A 22,019-nucleotide genomic window follows, 5' to 3' on the forward strand; every position below is an offset into this window, starting at 1 on the left:
CATTTGGGTTTGCTTGTGCGGTAGCATGGCAGCATCAGGAAGAACCCCTCTAGGCTTATTTGCTCTACGACAGCTCACACTTACCTGCGCAGTTTCCCCTTTTCTATCTGTATGTACAAATGTTTTATGTTTATATGCCATGTGTATGTATATAGTGTATATATAACATATACACTACATACAAATGCAAGCATATGTACTGTATATACACATAGTCTAATGCCTTCATTATAAAGCTGTTATAAAGCCGTAACAAGGTCTGTGAACTTTCTATGAAATATTGTTCTGTACAGTAGCTTCTATGGGAATTAACCGCTTGATGACTCTCTGCTGTCCCAGTATCACCTTACAACTGATGATGGGCAATACATGAAGACCATAGCAGCATGCCAAAACCATATGACATATCAAGTCAAAGTGTGCTTGATACTGAGCAACACAAGAGTAATTCCCCACTGACCTATTTGCTGCATCTTCAGCTCTAGCCCTGTGCTTGTTCTGTGCCACCCCATGCACGCAGCCTGTCCCACCCCGTGCTGCCCAGTATTCCTGCTCCTCCACCCCACTTGCAGCATCTGCCTCTGGTCCTGCCCCCTCTCCCTGCTCTTCCCTTTCTCTAGAAGATCTGCTGCACACGCAGATCCCTGAAAGCAAGTGGGACAAGTGGGTCTTGCCCAAGCTCTGGGGTCCTGCCCTGGGGGCTGGAGAGAAGCAGCCCTGGCCAGTGCCCAACGCCACCCTGTGCTGCAGCATCCCTTCACAGCCAGACCAGCTTCCCCCACCTGGACGGACTGGCTGGAGGTTGGAGGCTGGTGAAGGACAAGAGAGGAGAGGACATCTGTCCACTGCCTTTGAGATCCCACCGTCCCCTTAACTAAAAAGTTTAACAGTGTCATTTTTCTTGCTGTTACTGTGCTCCCTTTCCGGTATCAGTATCATGAATGAATCAAAGGGTATCGCCCATCACTATTTACACGAGCACTGACAGACGGGGGCAACAGAAGAAGCTGCTGCAGTGCTGTGGGTGGATATGTATGTGTATATACATACGGTATCGTTAACCATGCACTATATCACCATACGGATACTGTTGCAATGGCACTATGAGAACCATGCTCTTCTACTTCAATGTGCAAGGAAAAGCCACAACAAATACTGTAGTGGGAACCCAGCAAAAAAACAACCTTGCGTTTAATTCTAGACAAAAATCAATTTGCTTTTGCAGTGATGATAAGCTAGAATGAGCATTATGGAATTCTGCTTCTCGCTCCCCCTCCCCCCTGCCCCTTCTTTAGAGCTACTATTTAGATGAGCTAGAGTATTAACAGAGAAGCTGCAAACTTCTGCAAAAACAAAGGATGAAATAAAAAGTCAAGCATCCACATTCCCCCCAACTAAAAATGAAGTTCTGAGGAAAGGGAGGAGGGAAAAGAAAAGGAACTTACCACACTGCGAGTGAACTTTTCTAGAGAAGTTCTACGACCTTGCTCATTCTCTGGCTTAACAGGGAAACAAGTGGGGAGAAAAAAATACAGAAAAAAAACCCTTCAGCTTAAATGCAGTTTTTCGAAACAGCAGCAAAATATAAGGAAACAGCAAGGGGAAAAAGTTGTAAAAAAATGTAAAAAGCAGAAACCAATGTTTGCAACAGCAAACGTAAGAAATGAAAACCCCTTAAAGAATGAGGGACATCACTACTTTTACTCTCGGAGAATGTCACCTTTTCTCCTGTGAGTTTTTTGAACGGTTCAAACAGGTCTGTGCATTGCTGTGTCTCACAGCTATTGGTATTGATTTCTTGTTCATTGAATTTTCCTTCTGTGGCTGTCTGAGCTGGGACCTCTGATTCTGGTTAACATCTGCCAAACAGCTGATCGGAGGCTCCCATCTACTTGCTTAGAGAGATGAAAAAAACCACAGTAACTTTTACAATATTAAAAAGCAATGTGTGAGTGAATACAGCGCTGGAAGAAAATCACCACTGAACTCATTGCCAGGGAACCTACACTCCTCTATTTATCCAGAGGGTAGAAGCACATTTCCAATAAGTTTGGCTACATCAAAACACGAGACAGCATACGTATGTCTGTGCAAGGCCACGGAAAGATACAGGCAGATTTGGGGCACTGATTTTTTGTATCTGGAGTACAGGACTATTCATATGCAAGAAGACATTCAACTTCACTGTGAGAAGACAAGCGTGTGCATCATGGCTTTGTTAACGTATCCCTGAGAAGGTTTCTCACTGCAGCGCTTCATTCATTTGGCACAAGGGAGATCTAATTGTCACTAACAAGGAAGAACTAAATAATTTATTGGCATGTTTGCTGGAATATCTAAGAGAAAAAATTGTTATGGAGAAGAGAAGCAGCTCAGTAATATGAAGGAAACCCCACTGCAGTCAGAAAGCTGTGGGCACTGCTGATTTCCAGGAGAGAAACTTATTTTAATGTGGTGAGCCAGCGAAATGCAGGTGATAAGACAGAAGTAAAACTGCAGCAAAGGGGATAAGGAGCTACATATAAGGGAAAGCCACAGTAATGACGGTGCGTTACAGTGCACTGGAAATAAGCATTGCACTGGAGGTGCTCATGAGAGGCGCCTACCTGCCACACGATCTGCCACAGATTCAGCTGCAGTAATGACCCCCAGGAGAAAGCACCAGTGCAAAAACTAGATAGAGAAGATGTAAGGAAACCAAAAGCATATCAGATAAATTGGATGAGAACTTGTGTAGGTGAGCCTAGGCAAAGCCTTTTAATTCTTCTGCATGATCATCGCAGCTGCTGCAGCTCTCTGATGTCCACAAGGTTAGTCTGAAGCATCCCAGGCAGAGATGGGGCTGATTGTCCCTGCCGCATCACCAGAGATGAGACCAGAACATAAGGCCGTTTTAAGATAAGCAATATTCTTTGTCCAGAAGAAAGAGTCAAGCAACCTCTTCACTTATAACCATTCGAGGAAGCCACACCATCAGCTCTGATGTCCCAAAAGTGGTACCGAAAGTGAAAGCTAGAGGCACGTCATTTTAGCCAACACTGAGGATGGAGCCAAGGCCTCAGAGCATGTACCAAGCGACAAAGCAGGCTTCCTGGCTGGCAGGGAGGCAGTAACATACCCAGTCCAATGCTCCCCAAAGGAGTATTTAACATGCACTAACCCAAGGTTTAGTTGCCTCTCCCTGCAAATGAGAGAGGAAAAGGAAAAGAAATGTCAGCCTCACTCTTCTGCTGAGTGTAGTAGTGCAAGTGCTCAGAGCATCGCAGATCCCCTCCTTGAAGGAGCCTCAGAGGTGTCCCCACACCCCAAGACAGCAGAGGTGACAGAGAAGGGCTGCGGTCCTGCTGCCTTGGCTGAACGCATCACGACAAGCGGGACTGAGGACAGCAGTTCACAGCCGTGCACTGGGCCTCCACGCTGGTCTCCTGCAGGGGTGGCAAGACCCACCGGCAGCCAAATTAAAGGCGCAATTTCACCCAGAAGAAATACCTAGACAAAAGGCAGAGTGTTCTGCAAGGCTGCCTAGGGGAGCAAAGCACTTGGAGTCTGCAGCATCGCATTGCTGCGGGCTGAAAAATCAGCATCTAGCCCAACTACATTTTAAAGTGGAGCTCTGGCGTGCACTGGGGGCAAGGAGAGTGACCTGCTGACAACAGGCCACACTGCGTCCCTGCACTTGCCGTGAAAATTTAGTGTCTCTGTTTTTGCTACCAAGCAAAAGGTGACGCACCTTCCCACCCAGCAGGAAGGCAGAATGGTGGTCTCCAAAGATGATGAGCACCTTGTTAGGGTGCTGAGAGCTCATCTAGCACAGGGGGCCACACACAAGGCTGTTTCCCTACCACGGCTGAAGGCATGCATGAGGAAGCAGGCACGGAGAGCATCGACGGTGTGCCACAGAAGTGCCTTGCAAGCGCAGGCTGCAGCAACCCTGCACATTTGGCATGGGGACGGCAGGCTGGGACCAGCTGGATGCGTGGAAAGCTCATCCCCATAGGATCCAGCTCTGAGTCAAAGCATGACATTTTCTAGTAAAATAAAAAGCAGCTGAGGCAGGCTGGCTGCAGAGTGATGAGCCGACTTGAGCAGTTTTAATGGCAGTGGGTGTGGGTGCTGGCTGTACGGCTCTCCGGCTCTTCCTGCCTGCTTCCTTGCAGACTGTGTGGCTGGCAGCCTGCTGCAGAGGTAACCTGCCTCCCTGCATCCTTCCAGGGCGGTGCGGAGGTGGGGAGGCTGCCTCGCACAGCAGAGGAAGGAAATTTAAAAATAACAAAGTAAAAAAAAAAAGAAAAGAAACCGAGTCAGACCTTTCTTAGTCCTGTGAACAGATCTGGGGTCCTGAGCAGGGAGCGTCTGACGAGGCTGCAGACCCCCGAGCTGTGCCTGCTGCAGCACCACAGCAGCGTTTGCACAAACACACACTGAGAGTGCAAAGGGCAAAGGCAGAGAAACACATGTGCATGCCAGATCAAGCAGTCCTCCTAGGTGCAAAAAAAGCCATCTTTGCCAGTAAACACACCAACAGACTCTACCAGCTAATGGCAAAGGACATGTGCATTTGGATAAAATATGAAATAACCACCCCCGCTGCAGATGAAAACCTCTCAGCCCAGGTAGGTGCAGTAAATAGATCTCACCACTTAGGAGTCGTTCACTAATTATTGACTGTCTCCTCCAAATTTTCCTTTTTTTCATGACTAATTATTTACCCAGCCATCCCAATTTTAAGTTCCTTTATGTAGATTCTGCTGGCACAGAGCAGTCTAAGTAGAAAAAACTTACGAAAACCAGCTGACGCTGATTATTAAAAGTAATTATGAGAAAATTGCTCAGCATCTTTACAACATTCAAGCCAAGTCCTGCCACTGAATCAAACCGGTCACGTGTGCTCTGATGGGACTGAGAAGGGGAGAGAATCTGCAGTAGGAACCCTCCTGGACAATATAGAGCAGCCAGGACAGAGGGTCTGGATAAAAGCAATGCTTCCAAAGGTGTGTGCTGAAAATGGAGCCTGCCCCTCATGGCATGAAGCTCCTAGTCATTGTCTTGCTGACACTTTTTGCCAGGGATCTGAAAAGGGGTAGGGAAATGTATCCAAAAGCTTGGTCTTCTGAACTGCAGATCTCTCCCTCCCAGGATTAATTTTGCTGGCCATTGAATCCTTTTCTTGGTATGAGACTTCGTGGCTTGGGGCGGGGTTTTTTTGAACTTTAATTTGGTGAAAACCACGTGTTCCAGAGGCAATGGTGTCAGACGAAAATAAAGGATAATCACTTCCCTGACGCTGGCTCAGGAAAAGGCCAGGATCAGGTCCCTGGCTTCTCAGGCAGTCTTGTACACCTGTCCAAAGCAAGGAAGCAAAGCGCATGTACAATGCTACCAAATGGCTGGAACAGTACTTTGCATCTGTTTTGTGTCCATTTGTGCAAGACCACAGAGATCTCACCCTTCTCTGAACCAGCTGGAGAGGAAAACAATGCTCTACACCAAGCAAATACCAACCTGTTCTTCCCCCAGTGCAACAGGGCTCACTCCTGTGGCTTCGCAGCCCGTCTGCACGGCAGCTGCAGCCGCCTTTCCAGGATGCTCCCCTGCCTGCGGGCAGGGCCGGACAGTGGGAAGCCACCCCGTGCCAGGCTGACATGAACACTGGAGCCGTGACAGCTTGGCTGCCACTTCAGCTGGCAGTCAGGTGCCTGCTAATGTGGAGATGCCCACCAATGTCATTGTTTCACCTTTACAGGGAGTAATGGAAAGTGCCTCGAGGTCTTTTCTGTTCCTTTCTCTCCCTTCTCAAAAATAACTAGCAGACCACGTGTCTGGCCGTTCCTTCACTGTTAACAAAGCTCCTGTGCACCCCCTTCCATGGTGCACTAACTAATCTATGCTGCTCTTTCCCCAGGGAATAAACCCCTGCTCTGCAGCCAAGTCACCCAGCCCAAACTCCTCCATGCCTTGAGTGAGGAGGTTTGTCACGGCACTCGTTCTGACATGAGGCTCGCTGCCGCCTAAGTATATCCAGCCACCATTTTGGCTACCGTGGAGGAGGGCGGTGCGGTGGTGATTACCTGCTGTAAAGTAGCCTGCAGTGACGTGCATATCAGCAGAAATAGGAGCAGGTTGATGCTTGACTGCACAGCACGAGAGGGGCGTGTTGCGTAGATACACAAATAAAATCCGGTGAGTCGGTTGGGGATCTCAGCACCATCCAGCCCTTCGCCGCTGAGCCGGCCGCTTTCGGTGGCCCTGTGATTTCTATCTGCTGCAGGGGGAAGGCTGGGCATGGAGGCACAGAGCTTGAATTGGGCTGGGTGTACAGCCGTTCCTCCTGAGGACAGGACTCTGTCCTCGTCCCTCCTCTCCTCCAGCCTGGCAGGGGAGGAGGACTTCGTGCGAGGCAGGGAGCTACACCCAGCTTTCCCCCTCTGCAGCACACTGCTTCCAATCACACCCTTGCTGGAGGCCAACCTCATGTTCCCTGCTGAGCACCATGAATCTGCAGGATCGAGGCCAATAATACTGTGGTTATTTGTAATAATGACGCTGGGAAGAATGGAGAAAAAAAAAATCTAAAATGGATTAACAAAGTATGTATGCCTGGTCTGTACGCAGCCTATGTCCACTGTCTTGCATCAGTTAGTGGTGTGAACAATATGTTCCTTTTATCCTCCCTGCTGCCCCTCATAAATCTGTCATTGTATCTCAGCCCCAACCCATAACTTCTCCTCCCTCCCTCCCCTCCATTACTGCACTCCCAGAGCAAGGAGAGGAAGCTCCCACATCTGTGGTTATTGTACGGTGTGGAAAAAAAGTAACTCTTCAAACTTACAGTATCTTACAAATCTCAAAAATGTCAAGCATGTTTTGAGGCACTAATCAAGCCTTGCCACCTCTCCGCTGAGCAGGTCGCTATTATTATTCCCATTCGACAGGGAAGAGGGTATGAGGCAGGCAAAGTTGAACCTTCTTTTCCCCAAGGTCACACAAGAAAGTAAGTGGGGGAACCAGGGGAAGCGCATGGACTTTGTGGCTCCCAGTCCTGTGTTTTAGCCACACAGCCAACCTTCTCCCTTCTCCTGCCCGCTCAGCTTGCCACAACCCAGTGCTGGAGGGCAAAAGATCCCAAATGACATAAACTTACCCACAAAATAAATAGTCATGTGTGAATCTCAAGCCATAGAGACGTTCATTTGCTTTGTGCAAGCAACTCTTTTAGCTCAAGTCCATCATGCTGTGCTTCTGACAAATCTTATTTTCAGTAATAAAAGTAAGGCTATGTCACACTGGTGTGGTATACAGGCAACGTTAGGATAATGTCTTTGGGGCAAGACATACTCAAGCCCCAGAGAGACGTACTCATCAAGTCTTAAACAACTACAGTGAATTTCTACTCACATCAGTGAATCCAGGACTTTGTATGCAGGCTCTAAACCAAATCCTCCATCCACACAGGCTCTGATATGCCAGTGGGTTTCTCTTTTCCTTCCCTCTGCTTTCCAGCTATTTAGAGGAATTTTAAAGGGATGCCTTCTCAAAGCTGCACCAAAGGTACTAAAGATCTTACCGTGTAGCTCAGCATACAGAAACTTCATGTTCTTTCTGTCAGCATCTCTGTACCTACATTGCTTCAGAAACAGTCACTTGCCCAACACAATGCAACGTGATGGCAAAGAGCTTTACAGATTCTGGAGCAACATCAACTCCCCTCCCGCATTGTGTGAAGCTGGTGAACAACCCATCTACACAGATCTACTCCTGCCTTTTTGTGCCTTACTCGTGCACCCACAGCTCTTTCTAAAAGAAACTTGATTCTTACTTTCACGGCTGTGTTAACATGACACCAAAATCTGCTTCTCCGGCAGTTTGCGGGGGGATGAGGATGTCATGCTGACACATCCAGGGCTTGATCTGACAGCAAACAAGGATTGCAAAAAAACCCCACCTCCGGTTTGAATGGGCTCAGCTGGGAGGAGAAAACTCTCCTGCTTTGAAGCACATGAACCCTCAATGTGTTCAACGGAGACTTGGGGGTGGGGGACACACACCGTTAGCTCATAAGGGTAGGAAGATGGCAAAGGTTTTTTTATGCTTTATACCATCAGAAGACTTTGCCTTGCACCTCCTTCTTTCCCCACAGCCTCTGAACTCTAAGTCACGTCTAACCTTTTCAAATGTAAGCAGCACTGGTTTATGCTGTTTCAAACCAGACATTTCGAAACACAGGGCTGGCTGCTGCCCTCCATTACCTTCCCCTAATCCACCTGCCAGTAGTCCCAGGCACAGCAGACAGAGCGGTTTGTCTCCTTTTGTCACCATATGCATGCTTTTAGGGCACACAATGACAATCAGGACAAAAATACCACTGGGACTTCATTCTATTGTGCCGATGCAATGTAATTTGGCAGCACACAGAGAATGCAGCAGAAAAACAGCAGGGAAGATGGTGATGGGAAACCACACACTCAGGCCACAGGAGTCAGGAGTCAGTTTATGTACGGTCCTGGAAGCCAAACGTAAGTGGGACACGTACACGTGTACATGCATGCACTTGCACACAGATGGACACACAGACTTATGGGAGTAAGTCAGGAGGTGCAGAAAGCATTTGAACACAGCCACAAATGCAGAGATGAGTAGCTTACCTCCCAACCCTCTCAGAAGGAAGGGACACTTGGACAGGAGCTGCCGTAACTCTACATAACCACTCCTTTGCTACCCTGAACTGGCGGTTCCTGGCAGAAACATGGTGCTGGCAGAGCACATGCAGACACCGAAAAGGCTAAGAAGAGCTCAAACCCAGTTCTCCTGTGAAAAAATGTGGCTGCAATTCTTGATTACTGCATGGGTTGCAATTATTTCTCGTCTCCAAGGAAAAGGAAACATCTCTGGGGAGTCAAAAGCAAGGGAAATGGAGAAAAGGAGCAAGAGAATCACTGCAAGGGGGTCTATAGGTAAGGCATCTGAAGGGAAGATCACATGGTGAGGCTAGGGAGGTGAAAACCAGAATGGGTGAAATTTGCACCAGTAATGAATAGATTGATGGGTTCTGCTCCTCATACCAGGCACCATCTTTGTCATGAGAAAGAAGCGATAAAATTTTAATTGCCTGCACTGAGTTTGGGAGACAGCTGTGCAAGACAAACACTTTTTCATATTATTTTTACCTTGGGTCACCATGTTTTCCCCAAAACACAGGCTGAGGCTGTGCATACAGATGCCGTACCCTGTGCCCCCAGTGAAGAAAACAAAAGTGCTCATTCCTTTCTTAAATAAAGGAAAAAAAAAAGGAAACAGTATTTTCATTTTCACACTAGCAGCAAGCAGCAGGCGAGAATCAAGAGGTGCTAAGAGATGCAAGCACGTCCTTTCCAACAGATACCTTCTTCTTCGCCAGCAATAAGTCCTGGTAAGCATTCGAACGGAGGAAGCGCGCATAGCTGTCACTCTTCATCAGCTTGTAAATGTGCTCCTGTGGGACAGGAGGAAATGAGAGACAGAGAATTGTTATCAAACCTCATTTAGACATCACAGGGATTTAAAACACAGCAAATTAGAAGGAAGAGAGACTGATCAAAGTTCTAATTAAGTCTGCTATTATTGATTATCTGTGTTGTGGTAGTGTACAGGAGGTCCATCCTGGGGCAGGACCCTGCTGTGCCTGGGGCTGTACAAACACAAAACAAAGAGATGGCCCTCACCCCAAAGACTGGCACACATTATTCAGTAATCAGCGTTATTCTGCAAAGACTGCAACTCTCTGAAGTCCCCAGATTATAAATAGGTGTCTAACCAGGCTGAAACTACTGGGGTGTCTCAAGAAGGAAGAAATAAGCACCAGAAATTGTCCCACAGATTAGGTTTCATTTTACCACTCCTAGATACTTGAACTATCACCCAGCACTCCGCTCCTGTTCACAGAGGGGAACTGATACTTGGACACATTTCATCTCCACTTCAGACACATACTTCAAACAAGCCAACCTGTTAACGTCTTGAAAAAGCCTCTATCTCTGGTGACTATGCAGGGAGATTATACGACTAGCTCAGATGTGGATGGCTACATCATATGTATAAAGTTATGTCAGATGAGTCTCTCCCATAGGGTCTTTTTTCTCCTAACAAGTCAAACTACTGTTACCAGTTTGCTCTGAGAGCACCTACTACGTGCATCTTCAAACTTACAAAGTGGCGTTTCATTGCAGCAGAACTTCAGGCCTACCCTCTTCCAATTTCCTTGCTTAGTTTTACTTTCCTGCTGAGAATCCCTTAACACAGTCAGCTCTTCTTCTCCTAAGTATCCCTGGATTTGTAATAGATATTATCCCAAATGCCAAGAAAATCAAATCAAAATACTTTGACTAAATAAAGACTGAGAACACACTAAAGGAACTCAAGAGAAAAACAGGCACCGTGGACATTTCTGCTAGACTTTGCCCAAGGAAGCACTTTTATAGAATTAATGAGCAATTTTATCTATACTGATTTATACAATGTGAAATATTCTCTCCTGCCCTAAAGCCATTGTACATGAAACTTTAGAAGAGCCAAACCAGACTGAAGTCATGTAGCTTATTTCACAGTGTTAACAAGCCAAGCAGAATTCCTGTATCTTCACCATCATGGGTAATTAGTGATGACCTGTCCATACAGAAGAACTGCTTAATTCAGCTTTCTTGCACTATTCGGTGTAGTCCTAAGAGGGGCATAACTGCCACTGGTTTTCCTATGACACAGCATAAACGTATCCTTTGAGCTACAACCTGGTGTGGAACAATTTTTACTGGTTAATTTCCATACTTGCTTTTAGGCCTGACAAATCCTCATTTGTGTAGCACTATCTATCTGAAAGATAGTACAAGATTTTGCAATAGAAATGCTCGTATAAAGCCATTTAGCAACTGTCACCCTTCCTTGCTGCAGAAAAACACAAAGGAGGGCACAGCTTCATACTTCTCTCCTACAGCACTGCCATGAGATTTCACGTCCAGCTGTGGGACATTTGTTCTATTTATTCAGGACAGAATGAGCCAAGTATGCACTAAGACAAGAAGAGGGAAAATAATGCACATCATGGATGTGGTCGTCACAAGGTTTTTATTTCTCTGGTGTGAATAAGGATTTTCAACCTCAGCTCTCTCTCAAATACTTCAACTAGCAGAAACTCAGGATTCAGTTGATTGAAACCCAACCATATTGCAACCAGTTCACCTGTAATGTTACCTCTTAAGGTTTCTCAAGGAGACTCCATGTCCTCCTAACGAGTTCTTCATAATTACCTGGGAAAAAAACCCCACCTAACTATATACCTAAAAGTCTTTTTCCTTCCTCTTCCAGGACCATGAGGAGACTGATGAATAAGTGGGGCAGCCACCTTGTAGCCCATCAACAGTAAAGGGCCTGAGGGGTCTCCAGAGCCTCCCTCCTGTTAGTGGTCCTCCCTTGCAGCACCCAGTACATGCAGGGTGCTGGTGGGAGGGGGTGCTGAGGTGGGGGTGCTGTGGGGCTGAGGTAAGGTGGTGGGTGACAGGGGTATTTTGATTAACGTTTTGATAGACGTGATTTTTTTTTTTTCACTACCTTTGGACTCCAAATGGTTTCTTTACTTGTGGTCAGACAACTGGGTCTGCTCTGAAAAACAATGATAATATTTTCGGAAAATAACGTTCAGTTTTCATTGCCATGCAGATAGATCATACGAGCTGTTTGCAGGCAAAGGAGAACACACCAGGCTGGCCATACAACCTGCTGGCACGCCAGAGACAACTATCATTCTTGCTCACGTCAAGATGACTTCATGTATTTGACCTTAAAACAGTACAAACTCAATATCTGGCTGTGGGAAGGGGGAAGAATTACTTCGATCCTGAGATGAAATAAACCACAAGCCGACGTCTTAACCGAAGCCCTTCCCTGAAAAGCAGGACTATTGCACACCCACAGCCCAACTGCCACCGCAGTTAGCTAATTGGTATGAAGCATTTTCTCTGCTTTTCACATCTTGGCATCACTGAACAGCAACACGCTACCTTTCAGCTGTTCACCAAAGACATAATCAAACAGGGAATAACTATTCCTAGGCTTTGAATGCTAACAAAGAAAGAAGGCTGGGCCTAGGGGAAGGGAGGGACATGCGTAACTTCAGAAGCAAACTTTACTGCTTAATTGCAAGAATTCAAAGGGCTTGCTTTGAAGAAGCTCTGGACTGGAGGCACGAATGACACACTGATCATTTATTTTACAGCACTGCATTTCTGAAGCGCCTACTGGAAGTCTGAGCCAGTTGCTCAGGTCAGCAAAGACTGCCTTCCAATTTGCAACAGTACAGGACAGCTTACATTGCTGCAGCCAAAATCCCTGCTGAGACTGCACCATGAAGGTTCCTGCTAAAATTGTGCCTGCAGTGTGTGTTCAGCCCAGTTACACAACAAACCCAGCTGCAGGACAGGAAACGCCAGTGGCTGGGGTGTTTGTTTTGATCTTTAGCCTACTCTGTTCTTCGCCACCAAACTGTTTTCTGTTATACTTTCTGAAATCTGCAACTTGCTAGGGAGAATTTACAGCTAGTGTTTAGCAGCTCCTCATTTCTTAAATACATTAAAAGCTACTGGAGGTCTAGCAACTGAGCATATTCTTCTGAGGAAGCCTGAGTAACGGGCCTATCAACAGAGGTGTCTGCACAGATTTAGCTGCTTTGTGCAACTTGTGCAAATTGGCTTGTCCCCTTCTATCATGGATTTTTAACTCACTTTGGATCATTGCAACCCACTGGTCTCTCACTTCTTATTTTACTGAGCAGCTGCTTTTGCTCCTCCTCTTTATCACATGGTGGAGAGGGAGCATAACCTCACCAAAGACTGAAATCTCCAACTGCAGCCAGCATCTCTAGTGATGTACTTTACACACATGCACGCTCCCTGACATACCTGATGCTGCTGGCAAGAAATTTGAGCCTTCCCATTCTTATGCCGAGAGAACTCTGTATTTTGTGAAATCGTCTATTATAGGGTAACAAGCTCATTAATACCGGCTCCCTGAATACACAAAGCAAATCCGCTACTTGTGTAATTTTTAACAACGCAGCTGCAGCTCTGGACATTACAGTCTCCTGTGCTGCAAGCAGTCTGGCCAGAATTACCACTGCGACATTTCTTTGCAAGTGCCATGGGAAGTTCCTGTGCCACATGTGCACAACAGCGGGAGCAACATTTCATCTAGGCAGTGTAGCATCTCCCAGCCATTGCTGGATGCCAGTTCCCAGGTAGGGCTCAGACTCCCAGCTCCCTGCTCTAGACTTAAGACAGCAATCCTTTAGGGAGTCACACTGCAAAAACAAAAATTCAAAACAATCTTCTAACAAAAATTGCCCAACTGATCTATTAAACCATTAAACGAGGTAGCACCCTGCTTTTAAAAACAGATAGAAAGCAGGAAAAAAAAGCTTTTCAAGATTTGGTGAGGAGTTGACAGGCATCACGCATCCCACTGGTCTCCCCTGCAGCCTTGGCAGCTATCTTTGAGCACCAAGCCACTGTCTCAGGCCACTGCGGTGGCAGCTGCGAGTGGAGACAGGGACTGACTTGACATGTGCGAACAAGCCCTGGTGAGCTGGCTTTTTCAGCTGACCGGTCACTTACTCCCTTATACAGCGCGCTGTTGATGAATGCTGGCTGTACTGATGCTCCCCTGCGAGGATGGATGCACATTTGAAATTGTCAGTCTAACATGGAGGGTGACACAATAGCCCGCTTTTGTAATTACGGTGGATTTTGTCTCCAGGAAGCAAACAATTCCCTTACAAGACTCCTGCAAGCAGAGCGGGTTTGCTGTCAAACATCCCCAGAACTGTTGTTCCCCAGATCCTGAACTAAGGCAGCTGAGGCAATGGGGTCTGCATGCATGTCTGCTTGAGAAAAAGGCAGACCCCCTTTCACGTTTTGGGCACCTAAATCACATCTCCTCCATGGTGGGAAGAACTATGCAGTGGGCCTGAGGGTATCCAGCTCCACTGAGCATCTTCTCTGTACCTAGGCTTGTATCACGAGAGTTACACTTCAGAAAGCGTAACCATTCCACTTGCTATCACCATTGCATGATATAAAGGAGAACAAACAGTAAATTTTAAAGGGGGAAACATTGTCACTTCTGTGAATTAGAAAACAAAGGAACCAGCCAGATAAATCACAAAAAAATTCTTTTCTACAGTTATGTGAAATCAAGAGGAAATCCCGCCCCATGTATAGCTGACAGCTTAAGTGCAGGGAAATAAACCCTGATAAGATTCAGCATCTCTTGGCTGTTTTCCTTCCACAAGCTCTATCTTTGGAAGGAGGTGAAGGACAAGCTCTGTAAATTTTCTTGACAAGAGGGGAAAGGGGGAGGAAAAAAAAACCCCAGTAAGTTTGCAATCCAGATGGGAACGTGGGAAGTGACTGAGATAGCAGAAACTGTCTCAAAGCTGCACCTGCTTCAAATCAATGTCCTGCAATGTCATCTCAGGTCTCTCTCCCCTTTCGCAGTCAAAGCGCAGTGACCCTGAGGAGAGCACAGGCGGCAGTCAAGCAGGACCTTGGGAACACCCGAGAAATATGTGGGAAAAAACCTGAATGATAAAAAAATAATAACACCACCTGACTTGCACAAAGCACCTGGTAGACCTCAGGAATTGTGTTCTCTGTTAAGAACATTTGTTTTTAGCAGAAAGTCTTGGTTCTTTCCTCTGAAATGTGTATATGAGACAAAAGCAGTGTTGTTGGTTAAACACTTCCATTTCTAATCCCACCTGTATCTTACCCACTGTGACATTTTGTGACAGGCTTGAGACTTTTTGGGGGTTGTGAAGGCCAAGCACAATGTTCTCATGACCTTTGAACATCAGTTAGATTACAGAAAGCCCTTAAATTTTAACTTGCTGATAGAAAGTTTTCCCTGTTTGTGCCTAAACACAGCCGTAAGCTTTAGATGATGAGGGGGAATAGGGAGAAATTGCAAATTCTTTGCTCATTTCAAGCACAGGTTTCCCATTTAGCACATTTTTAGCCCATTCCGGGGGGCTTACACTAAGGCTAGATAGCTGTTCAGATTCATTTGAGCCCCAAGGGCCCACTTTGCCCTTCATAAACTAGTCAGAAACCTCCTTGCTCTAGCTATCCCACTCACATCTTTTGGATTGTTTTGGAGCACCCCTTCACCCTGTCAGCAAGACCTGGCATTAAACTAGTGAGAGCTGATTTAGAGACCCCTTTGTATTGCAAGCATGTGAACACCAGCAGCCACCCCTCTGGCCAACTGCAAGGGAGATTTGCAGAATGTCAGACAAATCCATTAGAAGAAAAGCCCACAAGCAATGTAAAGCAGTAGATTAAATAACTAACTAAATAACAGCAAACTGCAATGAATGTTAATGTTTGTTCTACCTGTACGCTGGGCACTGAGGAGGAATCTATTGCAGATTCGCACATGAGAGAGCAGAGCGTCAGTGAATGCCTTGTGGTCTCTGCTGGAAGGATGACAACTGATGCCAGCTGAGGACCTGCCCGGGGTTTGCTTTTTGAAGAACTGTCTCCATAGCACGAAGAGGACGTGGGAAGGAGAAAGCAGGGAGATGCTTTTCTGAGCATACAGTGTGCGACTGATGCACCTTCCAATTAGACTTGGCAGCAGCCTAATGCCTTTCTGTCGACACCTCTACTCTGCACGGACGTCTGTGGCAGAGGGGGCGAGGTTAACCCCTGTACCAGCATGCTCCCATACTGCAGTCAGCAAAACCTGCTATCCAGGGGCTGTTGGAGACATATCCTATTCACTCTGTTGTGTTTTTCCTAGCCCATCCTCAGGAATCCTGCCTGAATGGCAGGACCCTCTACCACACCACCACCAGGATCTTCCAAAAAGCTGAAGAAAGGAAAGGAGACCTACTCCTCTTCAGCAGTTACTTGTGCCACTACTGAATGCAACAGTTTTTAGGAGCAATTATGATCAATTGCCATTCAGTCTAACCGACGGCGATGAAATGCGCTTTTGAGAAAGCAGGAAAAAATGCTGCATCGGCTCTGGAAGCTGAAGTAGTTGGTAGCAGGCACAGCTGAGATGAGGCAAGCAGTGAAGAAGCTGCAGAAGAAAAGACCTTCACACTTGCGCTGACTGAACCTGACGGGAAAACACCAGTGGGGGGGGAGAAGGCAGGGAAACATGGGGGTTTTATTCCAATTCCCCTTAATGTCTCCAAATGTCCACAAAGAATGCCTCTGGATCTGCTTATTCTGGTCCCTGCATTTAGGATTTTACTCTTCTCAAAAATGCTGTACTGTGCGGTTTGAGCTGTCTGCATGCATTAACCAGGGAGAGCCCCCTTCCCGAAGCCTAACTGGTACCTGGCGGTACTGCCACCTAGCAGGGTGAGGGGTAAAGGAGGGCTCTGGCTGCTGTGGGAGTGCTAGGCTTTCCTCGATTTATAGTTTAGAAAAGTTTCAGGTTGGTAAATAGCACATAAGGGTCTTGGCCTGAGCGTGAATTGCTCTGGAAAATCTGAGCAATATCTTTTTGGCCACTCTCAAGTTATTTAAGTGACACAATAATTTACACCCACAGTTTTAGCTGGTGCATTTTCTTCACACTCAACAAAGTTGTTTTTGTTACTAAGGGAAAGAAAAAAGAATAATTATACTGTAATATATACGAACCTCCCTGCTAAACTAAAAAGAATAAAACCTCTTTTCAGGCCACAAATGAAATTACACAGGGCTGAAGGCACAGGAACGTAAGAAAGAGCTTTAGCAGGAGGGATAACTGCAAGCAATGAGAGCTCATTTTGAGTAATACACAGAAATCCTTTGTTTAGCCCTGTAGATACATAGTTGGAAACACAATGTAAATCTTTTGGGGGAAAGTGCGTTGATAAAAGTAACACATAAATTTAGCTTTGGCTCCTCTGTAAATTAATGAGACAACTGGTTTGCTTCATACCGTCACACATACAAATGGGAAGGCAGAGCTGCTGGGGGGTCCGTGGCAGACACAGTGCGGAGGACTACAGAGGCGAAGGGTTGTCGAGCGCCACGCAGTTAAGGGGTCAGCCTGGTACTGCAGAAGGATTTAGTCCTAAATATAGCAAGGGCCATCCTAGGAGACAAGAGTGGCCTGCCAGGAGTCTAACACCATATGAGCAGCTTTAGGTTTTGAGAACAATGATCGTGGCTAAGAGGCTGATTCTCTCAATATGGGCCAAATCCTGGCTACTGGCAAAAAGCCCAAGTGAACAGGTTTTGCTTGGGAGGAGGGGACAACCTAGTGTAGCGTTTGGGAGACTGGCATCTCTTCTCTAAACAATACAATATCTAGGAGTTGCAGCAATGAAGATGGGTTTTTGCACTCCTACACATGCTGTGGTACAGCCATGAGATGAAACTACTCAACTTTTTGGCCAACACCCTGACAGCCTGCAAGGCTGTCTGCAGCTTCCTCTTTCTGTTTTCTCGGGCAAAAATCTTGCCAGAAAGCTGAGTTGTGCCATGGAGACGAACACACACAATCCCTCACACAGCAGAAATGAAATTCTATTGCACTGGGGCAGTCTATGACCCATAGGAGATGGTGACAGAGCAGGATGCAGCCTTACAGAAACAAACCGCATACAGCTTCTGCATAAAGGTGGCTATGCTGAGATAGGGACCACCAGCCTTGCTTGGATGCCTATGTAAAAAATATATGCTGAATACATAAACAGCCTTCCACACCTCATCAACATTTTGGCTGTAGGATACCTACTGCTATATCAACTTGGACCTGCCTTTAAGTGATTGAGCTCAAGCTCTTGGAGCCCATGCTATAAATGCATATCAAAATCTTGCATCCGTTTGCTGATGAACCCCATCCAGACAGCACATGACATTCATACCTGCTGTAGTCTGAGAAGGGGAGATGTGAAACGCATTGTTGATAAGTGTCCCCAGGGATATTTTTTTTTTAAATTAGAAGGATGAACACTTTAAGAGATAACAAACCCTTAGAAAAATTAGACTGCAGCGTTCCTGCAGCATGTGGGTTTGGCAGGGGTGGAACTGAGTCATCTGCAAGAACATTCACCCATCGTCCTTGAGAAGTGGACTCCTGGAGCCCTGGCTTCTCAGGTAGAAAGGGATGCATTTGCAGGCACTTTCACTCCCTGCTTGGGAGGAACAGAATAGCGTCAGCTGCTTCCTGACTTTCACATGACGAGGAAATGCTCTTGCTCTGGATTTGACACGCAGTTGTTTCTTGCATTCAAGAAGCACAGTGCACACTACTGGCACAAGAGTCCCAGAGTCCGAGTGCTGAATTCAATTTTTAAAAAAGCTAGAGACTTTCGCATGTAAACTATTTAAAGGTATTTTTTTGAGTTAGGAAATGTCTGGCACATGAGACACTGTTATTGCTTGTGCACGTGGTTCTAGCCAGCTTGGCAGGATCAACACACTGAATAACAGGCAGACTATTGTCCTGTGGGAATATGCTGACTGTTCTTGTCACTCCATTCTCATGATCTTTCATTTGGAGAAATCTGCTGTCCTCTGTCACTGCATGTGCAAGGAGAGAGCTCACTCGTGACTTTTCCTAGCCCTTTTCCTGCCCGTGTGTAACAGGGGTGTTAGCTTAGACAGTCATTTGATCCCTGACGCCTTCAGAGACAGAAAGGCAACAGCAAGACAAAGGCTGGATGTTAGATGTTTTTCATATAACATGACTACTAGACCACAAATTAAAATGAAAGGCAAAGGATAAAAGAAGTACTTAGTGATGTGTGGTGTGTATGTACATTTCGAAAAAAAATCCTGGGAAAGTAATAACACTGAATATCTGCTCCTATGTAGACCTCTGCTTCAAGTCTTTTGTTTCCTGCTTTGCGCAGCATCAGGCACGCCAGCATAAGCCTCCACCATCACTTCCCTATTTTTGCTCCAGACACCTAATTGCTCTTCTGGGTGTATCTGTGGGGCTCTTGGTTTTAGATTCTGTTTGGTTGTAGGTTGTTTTGTGAAATCCACACGGGAAGGAGCTTGCACTTTTGTTTGTGTGTGTAACAAATACACAGCAACAGTGAGGCTTCATGTGAAGGCTGTTTCTACAGTCACTGTAACCCACATACAGGGAAGGCAATCGGAGTGCAGTGTAAGGAAGGATTTTTCTCCTCCAGTCCCACAGAATCAGAGCCAAAGGAGGAGAAGAGAATAAAGGTCAAGTCCTTGTGCAGTCCCTAACCTCCACAGGAAGGTCCAGGCTCTCAAAAGCCTCCAGGAGGCCTGGGCGCCATCCACGTATAGATATGGATGCAGCACCACAGTGCTTTCAACTCCCCGCAGCGCAAGCGCCAGGTCTCTGAGCAGCACTGGCTCGGGTGGACTTGAGCCCCCCTTCAAGGCAGAGCACCTGGGTCTGCCCCATGCCCCCTTGCTGACTGCCCACGCTGCCAACCAGAGCTGCTTTGCTGTTACCTCGATTCTCCATCCTTAGTCACCGTCCTTTACAGGCATGCATGTAATTGGGGTGACTGGGTGAAACTTTAAGAAAATAGGAATAACGTTTCTTCAAGTTCTTACATGAAAGGTGATACAGATGCACAACGAATGATTATTTTCACGTTTTTTTTCCGTGCTGTGATTTTGTTCAAGACCTACAAAAGGAGTTCTGTATGCCCACTGAATAGGCACCAGGCATACGTTGCTCTGTACGCTTGCTTTCACATCCTGTGCATGCCTGAAAAGACAAAGTCAGTGGAATAAAGGTCACCCCTCATTTTCCCTTCTTGGTAGAAAATGACATTCCACTACCAAGAGATCCTTGCTCACACTTGCGAGTTTGTTTTTTAATTCAACAGATCCTCTCAAGTTCTGTCAACGTTCCCAGCTTCCCGATGGGACCAAAATGCAAGCTGAGGACTGATCACTGATGAATCCTGCAAGGGCTCATATCTCTATCACATAGAGATAACCAACACCTGGGGCAGCTGAGAACATGAATTGGGTCCAAATCTGGGTATATTTGGTACATCCAGGTACATTTCTGGTTTGAGCAGCCTGGAGTTTGACATTATAGTCTAAATCTGCTCTGGAATTAGCCAAGGAACTGCACAGCACAGTTAAAATCCCTAACTGAGCCGGGATGAGAATTGAATTTCCCCAAATAATCTTCACAGAAACAACAGCCGATTAGTTCAGGTAAATGAATGTCAATCTAAAACTCTATTTTGTTTATTAAAGAATAAAAATAAACAAAGCAAACAGGAAAGTAATTCCGAAGACAACTATGTGGCTTACCTTATTTTAGTATACCTGGCTCTGAAACCTGCCAGTAAATGCCCCTACAAGCAAACATTACTATCAGGAGACACAATGCATTCTTGTGATATACTAGTTCCCGATGCTAAGGGACTGAGGCAGGGTTTAAAGATTTGCTGAAGGCAGAAAGACATTTCAGGGGAGGCAAGGAGATGCTTGAAGGTGGGAGGAAAAAAAATGTTTAAAAACTAATTACGTGTTGTACAGATAAGCCATAATCGTCACACTCACAGGTCTGGGTTCCCATGTTAAAGATGAATTACTTTGGCTGTCGGCAGCTTAGCCAAAAGAGGCCATTCGGATGGACCCGAACCTATTTACTTTCCAGAGCCGGTTGTGCCTTCTTCATATTGCAGGGCCCCACACTGGTTGTTCAATGATGCTGATAACTCCTGTGGGAGCTTACATCCTGCTAAGTAGTTCACTGTTTAATTGAACTGACCTTTCCTGACGGTGCCCCTTGTATTAAAAGCTGCTTTACTCCCCAGTGAAAATGGTTTGATAATCATAATATTTTACTCAGCGGACAGTTGTTTAAGAGCAGAAAATAATCAGCTAAATTGGTAGGCTTGCCTCTGGAGGGGCCCAGCACTAAAACGACAAAAGGTGCTGCAGATCAAGATAGCTGGCAGAGCTGAGGATCAGGACAGAGCTAGGAGCAGGGGCTGTGCTGCTCGGGGATGGGGGACGCCAGCAAACTGGATGGCTGGCAAAGGTGAGCGCAGGCTGAGCTGGCACAGCACGCTCTGCTCGGAGCCGAGATGAGCCAGCACAGCCTGAGTGGAGCACGGGGCAGGCAAGGACACACACAGGAGACGCAGCAAGAGAAGGCGGCTCTGTGCAAGCAGAGCGGTGCAGGACTGCAGAGCGCAGCAGCGAGGGACAGGCAACAGGGCAAATATCTTAAGCTGAGATGGGGAAATGGCAAAACACTTGCTCCTGTAATACAGGAACCCATCTTAGAGAGAGCTCTGTCCGAAACAATAAATGCACACCAAATTTAGGTTTGGATTAGGAGCCCCTTGAGGATGTTTGGAGCTGAGATTTTCAGTGTCACTTTTCTTAAATAGCGGAACCATTTGCCTTCAGAGCATGAGTGGCCTTGGGACGAAGAGGTCTTAAGTGAGAGGCATGTTTGTCAGGAGCCCCCTTTTCTCCCTGTTTTCTTCTAGGCCAGGTGTCTTACCAGGTTGTGCAGCATCTGAGAGAGCTCTTTGGGGCTGGGAGCCAAGGTTGTGCAAAGAAGCACATCCATGTAGACTGTCAAGCACCTGATAACAGCCAATGCTTTGCTTTCAACTTATGGTTATAACACGTTCACTAGCCTGAAGTATACTGTGCTCTGCTACACCTTCCCCTTCCCAAGTACAGCAATGTGCTCATTCCCAGCGCTTTTTATACAGAATTAGCATTTTGCGGGTCCCCCAGGTCAGCATAAGGGCTAGAGTGCCACATCACCTTCTCCTATTTTTCCACTGCAGGAGCAGCAATTTCATTTTCTCAGTTCAGCCAACCCTTTTCTTCCCTCTTAGTCTTAGTGTCTCAGAGCTGCAGGCATTCAAAGAATGTGCTGTTCAGTAAACTAAATTTTTTCTTGCTCTTTATTCACAAGGACATTTCAGTTGTTTTCCTCTTTGTGCTAAAGCTACACAGGACAGGACAACACTCATATTTTCCCTCCCACAGTGGGGTGTTTTGACTGGTTGTGTC

The 22,019-nt window shown here is 46.4% G+C and overlaps 1 protein-coding gene across 1 annotated transcript in view; it reads right to left on the minus strand.

Moving 5' to 3' along the window:
• Positions 1-1,394: 1,394 nt before the first annotated feature.
• The window catches only part of RGS6 (regulator of G-protein signaling 6), a 268,020-nt gene continuing 247,395 nt past the window's right edge, over positions 1,395-22,019 (minus strand). Inside the window, exons 15-16 of the mRNA XM_009279302.2 lie at positions 9,380-9,469; positions 1,395-1,499 (exon numbers count right to left, since the gene is read on the minus strand). Of these exons, the coding sequence (XP_009277577.2) occupies positions 1,395-1,499; positions 9,380-9,469 (195 nt within the window). The remainder of the gene's footprint in view (positions 1,500-9,379; positions 9,470-22,019) is intronic.

The sequence above is a fragment of the Aptenodytes forsteri genome, unplaced genomic scaffold, assembly GCF_000699145.1.
Source record: "Aptenodytes forsteri isolate BGI_AS27 unplaced genomic scaffold, ASM69914v1 Scaffold3, whole genome shotgun sequence".
Classification (NCBI taxonomy): domain Eukaryota; kingdom Metazoa; phylum Chordata; class Aves; order Sphenisciformes; family Spheniscidae; genus Aptenodytes; species Aptenodytes forsteri.